Raw genomic sequence first — 7,627 nt, 5'->3', positions numbered from 1 at the left:
TTTCCATCTTCAACTTCCAGATCTTACTTTTTCTAAGATTCTATGAATTTACTACCAGGATTTATCACCCAAAGCTGTTTCTGGCGCCAAAAATGTAGTTGCAGGAAAACCTACAACCACATTCCAATTTATCTAACCACAAATCAAGTAATCATAATGAATCTTGTATTAACTTTCAAAGATTATAATTGAATATATTGATTTTACAGTGACCTTACAATGACTTTACTTGCTCTCCAAATAAATTTCTCTCTCTTAATTTCTTTTCTAACATTTACTAAAATATCTGCCTCTTTCGTGATGACTTCTTTCCTTTATATAGTGATTCCTCGTAGTGGATGACAGCTAAGAGATCCACTATTTTCGGAATCACAGTGCGATACATTCGCTCATTTATAATCACTCATTCTCGCACATACTATACCTCGCATAGAACATCACACTTTACTCGTGATCTAGCTGACCTCATCCAATACGTTACTTCAATCTTGCCATGTGCGATAATCCTCGCTTATATTAGATAATCCTTACTTCACATACTTATTGATATGTGCGATATTCCACTCCTACAGTCGTCATAGGTGTACTATGTCTATTTGTTTGGCTTATTGCATCTCAAACTCATTCCCCAAAATGGTCTTTAGAAAAGTTTTACGTTCCTGCGCTCGACAAATCCTTGTTGAGTAGTAAAACCGGTACAACCATATCCGTTGATCTCAGATTCAAAAATGAAAACCATGATGGAAGCAGTGTTAACTATGATACTATTAACGTTGGTGTTTATTACATACAAAAAGGTAATGGCAGTCGGGATCTACAGATACTACTAACTATCGGAAATGTGTCTATTCCTGGATTTTATCATTTTAAGGTAGCTCATCGTCTTGAGACGGTCCAAACGTTTGGGGTTCCTTGGGAAGAAGCTAGGATGGAAATTTCTAATGGGAGTACTAGGAATATGTTTTAAGTTGATATGGTTTTGAGTTATCGTTTTGTGGTCACAGACTACAGCAGAGGCACGGTTCGTTTGGCTGTGAATGTTAGTGTCAATGATCAAGGAATGAAGATAGTACCGGGAAGGTAATACGCGTTTTGAGCAACAACGAAACACCTCCATTTGACATATATCTTTATATAGGAGATATATGAACTAGAGATGAACAGAACATTGCAATAATCAAACGAAACACATAAAGGTCGAAGGCGCAGTTATGTTGAAACTGAAAGAGTCGTATACGATTACAATTTCTTTTATCAAAGTGACTTTATTGCAAAGGAAACTGGATTTTGACTTTTGGTTCAGGTTCTCAAAAAATGTTACACTAGCATCGGCCAATTCAAAGGATGAAGAAGGAATGCCTCTTCATTTCCGAAACGTCATATGATTGTTTACTTCTTCTGTGTGCAAAAGGGTATCATACACAATACAAAAAGATTTTCACTTGGCTACTTGTACTTAAAATAAACAAATACGGCCAGGGCAACTCTCCTATGAGCGGTTGTTTCATCCACAGCTCATAAATCATTGCCAACATGTTGATGATGACTCAGTACCCGCATACCCTCTGATTACGCGTTTTAAACTAAGTAATTAAGAGAAGGCACATCCAATTCACTTATACCTTGTATGGAAGAACAAAACATTGTAATCAAACTACTGAAAACACACAAACATAAATGTCGAAGAGAATGAAGTTACCACCACTGGGGTGTATTATACTCACAGCCATTGTAGGTGTATTCTTTCTATACGACTTCTTTCGTGTTCCATATGATCCTAAATCTCCAATATGTTCTGTAGACAAGTTTTACGTTCCTGTTCTTGACAAATCTTTGTATAGTGATGAAAACGCTGATGCAGCCACCGTCGATACAACTATATCATTTGATCTCAAGCTCGAGAACGGAAATAGTCGGCGCACCGGTGTTAAATATGGTATTCTTAACATCAGTCTTTATTACATCCAGAAACGGGATGACATCGGGCGTGATCAACAGATAACCATCGGAAACGTATCTATTCGGGGATTTCACCAAAAAGGCACTAAAGCAGTTCATCGTCTTGAGACGGTTCAGACTTTTGGTGTTCCTTGGAAGGAAGCCAAGATGGCAGTTACTAATGGGAGTAATACTATGTTTATGGTCGATTTAGCTTCAATTGTCAGGTTAGAGATACCCTATTTCGATTCTGATGGCTATTCTACTAAAACGATAATCGAAAGACGGATATTGAATTTGGGTGTAAATGTTAGTGTGAATGATCAAGGAATGAAAACATTACCTGGGAGTTTGAGGCTCATCTCTATTTCAGCATCATCACCATATCAAAGCCATGTAGCATTTTAGACATGCATATATATATATATATATATATATATATCTGTGTTGTTTGTGTTTTTCACTTATAAGTTATTTTTATCTGATCGAAATAAAAAAATTGATGTTGACGAACCGACATCGACATGATTAGTTGTGTTTGTCTTTGCTGTAATTTAAATGAAAATGTCAGATTATAATTTTTTTTGAGAAAAACCAAACAAAGGTGTAAATGTTTTTTTTTTTTCCTTATAAAAGAATTATGTTAAGTTGAGTATGTAACTACTGAAAATCCAGTAGTACACCCTAAAGGAAAGTAACCAAGATCTAAGACATGTTTAATAATATGAACCCAAAATCTTTATTGATGAATCATACAAAGAAATCAAAGTACATGTTTTCAAACACAAGGAAACCCTAATCTCCTCTAAGCAAAGCTCTCCCACTTAACTAAAATTCGATCCCCACATTTTGCCCAAGGACCTCTATTTATAGACTAACTAACCCTAATGGAGTATAGCTCATTTTACTTCGCTACATTTTCGCGGAGGTGCCTTTTACTTCGCCCAAATCATTTTGTATAAAATTTTTCCCTTCCTTTCGCTATCTTAACATAGACTTGTCGGGGCACCTGTCTCTTTTCTTGCTCCATAATTTATCTACTTCGTGACCTATCTTTTCAACCAAGCTAGCTTATTTCGCCTATCTCCATTTCGCGGTTTGTGTCTTGTAGGGCACTCCTTTGATTCTTCATAACACATATTCTCCTAGGATATTACTTCGTGATGAGATATTATCTCGCACAAAGATGATACTTCGTCGAATAGTCAATAATGGCGACTCTGACCTGATTTGACAAGTCACTGACGAAGATTTTCGGGGCACGGTACAGGATCTTTTGACCGGATTCTCGTGTCTTCCCTATGTCCACGTGGCGATCCATATTTTGGTATCCACATTCTGCCTTTTCTTATTCTTCTTGATCGTAGGGAAAGGAGAATAAGAACCGTCTGAAGTTAGATAACCGCCACTCCTCCCCACCAATGCTCTCCGCGTGGACCTTTTCCTCGCATAACCGCTAATCACCGGTTCGTATTCTCCAATCCTGGGTAATTAGGTTTGACCAGTCATCTTTATAAATACCTCTTTCTATGACCTCTACCTTCTCCTCTTCCTTTTTCTACCTTTTGTAAGTTCTGGTTTTACTTTGTTTCCCTCCAATGGATCCCAAGAAAGTCCCCAGTCCTACTACATCCACGACTTATGAGGAATTTAAAGTCGATTTGCAGAAGCTGGGTATTTCCGGCGGTTGATTCATCTGTTTCTCCTCCCATTACCGCAACCAAATCCATGGAACTAAATTACCGATGGATTTCGATGGAAACTTGGACTTCTACAAGAATGTTGGTCACCGCCGGTCAACTAAGAGCAGGTCTTTCTTTTCCTCTGTATGGCCCGAAGAATCCTCTCTTCTATGAAATCCTAGTGAAGCTTCAGCGAGGTGTTTACCAATTGAGTGGAAATGTTATTCGCCTTTCCAATGAGTTTGTCAAGAGATCCAACGACGATCCTTCCAAAATTCCTGACCTGGTTCAAGAATTCGACCCTGCGGATTATAATATTGATTCTTTCTCCACGAATTACGTTGGAAAAGATATGACCACGAGAACCTATCAAGAGTGGGGTGTTAAGATTTCTCGCAAATCCCCATCCGACTCGTCCAAAGGTCCTTATTTTAGATGTTTATCCTATCGTCCCGTCGCGGAAGAGATATCTTAGTCTTTCTAGCGACGAAGACTGGATGATATTTCCTATGGTGGCTGAAGGCCCATTGGTGTGGGGTGTTGACGAGAATGGCAATGCTCGTACTGGTCCTCTCTCCCCACACGCTCATCTCGCCGAATATGAACCTGACAGACTTTGCTGGCGTAAGAGTCCCAAGGAGGTTAGTTTCATTTTCTTTTGGTTTCCTTGTGATAAGCACATATGTGCTACATTTTGTACCCATATTTATATTAGCTAGGACTCGATATTGTTGCTAATAATACAATTTTAATGCTTTTGTATAAAGTAGAAGTAAATCCAATCATTCAAGAATAAATGGCGAAATGTGAAGCTAAAACAGTGCTTGCCACAAAAAAAAACCCAGCAAAGTTACTCGAGACACCAAAGCCAGACAGAGAAGGGATGATACACAAGGGGGACGGTCTAATTGAAAACAAGGAGGTCAAGCACGTACACATGCTTTCCCTTGAATCATGGTTTTGTGGGGCTCAGAAGAACAGTCGTGTGATTTTCATGCAAGCAGAAAACATTATAGGGGTTACTATGCCATGTGTCGTTGCATATATGCATAGTTTTGGGAAGTTGGAAAGGAAAGCCTGTTAGGTGGTGGAATATTGGAACAAATAAATGGGTCCACGTGAATATCTTGTTGGAGGGAGAAAAATGAATTAAAAAGATTTTGCTTTCCCACCAGTGGGATTCTTTTTAAGTCTACCAAATATGCATGCAAGCAAAATCAAGAAGAATATATATATGGGGAGATCACATTGATGACCACCATGCAAGTTTCAATTAAGGCTAATTAAGAGAATGACCACACACCTTTATTTTGTATATATTTTATGTATTGTGAAGAAGAAAAAAAGGGGGGGGGGGGTTCTGAGGCCGGTTTTGGGAGACGAATAGAAGGGAGGCGGCTACAGAGCCGTGAAGGAGATACGGAGAAGGGTTTGCGTTCTTCCGTTTTTCCAATTCTATATAAATTAGATAGTGAATATCTAATATATTTATTTATGGCTTTTGAGAAAGCGATGGCTTGCTAATTATTTTGTAACTAGGGTTTTTATGGTTGAAACTACATGGATATTAGGTCATTTTTGATTGATTGGATTATATAGCAATAGACCATTTTGAATTGAATAAATAATTCCATGATTTTATATATTGATTTAATGATAATATGAGTTGTTGCTTCACCGGTTTCGTATAACCTTTGTGCATAATTGTTAGGATCGAAAATATATTTGTCTACTTATTTGATATTTCATGCTTGGGTTAAATCCTTTGATGGGGTATGCTTAGAATAGCCAGGTATTATTTGAGAACCTGTACTTAGTTTTGTATAAATTTCTCGCTAATGCAATTTGATGGTGCATGCTTTGGTTTAGTCTTTTGATGTGCCATGTTTAGGGCGTCCCAGTGATATTTGCGACTCTAATATATATAATAGGTGATGTCAATAGAACAAACAATAAATAATTCATGAATTATGTTTCATTTCAGTATTTGAATAAAAATAGTGGTGGATACATTAAACCCTGATTACTAACTCTCCCATTTAATTCGTTTTGTTACTTGAGTTTATTCTTCTCATTGTCTGTATTCTTTCAAAAATCCAAAAACATCTTTATTTGTTAGTTCATTAGAGATATTGATTACGTATTTTCACCGCTCCTCGTGGAAACGACCTGTACTTGCCATTGTTCTACTAGTTAGACAATGTGCAATTGCAGTTTATATAAATAGGTATCTCCGGATCGTATCACATTGCCTTTGACTGGCACCGTCCCCTAATGTCCTTGTTCTTCTCTCAGTACCCGCTTCCCCCATCTGGTATGTTGAAGGACCGCTCCCAGAAACCGGTCCAAACACAGGTTTGTATCTCATGGCCTCTCTTTTGGCTGTTTTCCTTGTTAATTTCTAACTCTCTATCCTTCAGGAAGGTGAGCCTCAAGAAGCATCTCCTTCCTTCCAAACTTGCTAAGAATCTGAGGAAACGCCACCGCTCCGGGGTTCCTTCTACCACCCCCCAGGTATCTCCTTCCTTCCCAACTTGATTTCTTCTTCTCTCGTCACCCCTTAACCTCGTGGATTTCAGGACGATCCTCCTACCTCTCACTCCTCTCAGCGTCGTCGTTATGGCTTGGATTTAGACGGTATGACTCAAGTTCATTCATCGGTTTTGCCCCCATCTGGTCCCCCACAACATCAACAACTCCACTCATCTCGCGAAAATATTCCGTTGCGAGCTGCTCCTTCTTCGTCCAGAGGTGATCATCAGACCAACGAAGCGGAGGAACCTGGTCTTCTTCCCAACTTGAATTTCTTAAGGGATATATTTGTTTCAACTCGTGGAAATCCCTGCTTAAGATCCAAAGGTACCGAATCTTTGGTTAATCTCAGTTTTAATGATTTTTTGGCTGAAGATCAATCCTTTATTCTGAATGCTTCTTTGAATCTTTCTCTGGAGCAACATTCTTCCATAATGGGTTTGGTGAGCTTCTGCCCTAAGTTTAGTATTTGTTTCCCCTTGTAATTCTTCCCTAACATTTCTAGAGAAAATATTTTATCTTCCATGGCTCATCTCGTTGAGCTTCAGGAGTCTCGGGAATTAATGCAGAAGTCTAGTGCTCGTATCCTCTACCTAGAGAAATAGCTTTCAGAAGAAAAGACGATTTCATCTGATCTTCGCCGTGAGTTTCCCTTATTTTGTTACTTTGGCACTGCCCCTCTCTTGATGTCAACTTACCTGTATAACTCCTTTTCCCTTTTAGGACATGAGCAAGATCTTAAGGACCAGGTCTTCATCCTATCTCGGGAGAAGAATAATATTTCCAATGAGGTTTCCACCCTTCAAGAGGATATTCAGTATTTGCACGAGGATCTTGACAAGATGACGAAGGACGCTACCCTACTTGCCAAGCGATTTCGTAAAAATGCTCAAGACGAGAAGGTACGGCTCTTTAATGAGTTCTGCGATTCTCAAGGCATTCCTCGCGTTTCTTTGGACCTCGAAGTATTTTCTGATGATGAACCTGAACCTATATCCCAGGAACCGACTCCCGTTGTTAATGAGTTTTCCCCTACTGACAAGGATACTGAAACCGATGGGGATGATGAAGGCACAGAAACTGATGAGGATCATGAAGACGATGATTGAGGATGTCTGTCCCCTTTATATTTTGATTTTTTCTAATTTTGTAACCTTGTAATTTATTTGTATTTCAGGATGTTTCGAATGTTTATTATTTTGTAAATAATGTATCTCCCCTTTTCTCACAGCTTTTCTTCCACAATGTTCATCTCTCGTTCATAAATATGTGTTTGCATTTGTCTCATGCCTTCGCCTTTGCCTCTATCTCGTGACCTCGAATAATGGCGAGATCAGGGTCTCTTTGCCTGTATCTCGTGCCTCTGCATTTCTGACTTTTGTTCCAAGTATATACTTTCGAAAGACACCGAGTCTTGTGAGGATAATGTTAAATAAGAACAAAAATATAAAAGTATATACCTGCCTATTGTTCTT

General features: G+C 38.7%; 1 protein-coding gene across 1 annotated transcript; it reads left to right on the top strand.

Moving 5' to 3' along the window:
• Positions 1-1,677: 1,677 nt before the first annotated feature.
• Positions 1,678-2,346, top strand: LOC113358213 (protein NDR1-like). The gene has a single exon (XM_026601749.1). It carries the CDS (start codon positions 1,678-1,680, stop codon positions 2,344-2,346), a length of 669 nt encoding a protein of 222 aa, XP_026457534.1.
• The last annotated feature ends 5,281 nt before the right edge of the window (positions 2,347-7,627 follow it).

Source organism: Papaver somniferum, chromosome 1 (genome assembly GCF_003573695.1).
Source record: "Papaver somniferum cultivar HN1 chromosome 1, ASM357369v1, whole genome shotgun sequence".
NCBI classification, from domain to species: domain Eukaryota; kingdom Viridiplantae; phylum Streptophyta; class Magnoliopsida; order Ranunculales; family Papaveraceae; genus Papaver; species Papaver somniferum.
Note: the sequence above shows the minus strand (reverse complement) of the source record. Positions and strands in the feature narration are given on the sequence as shown.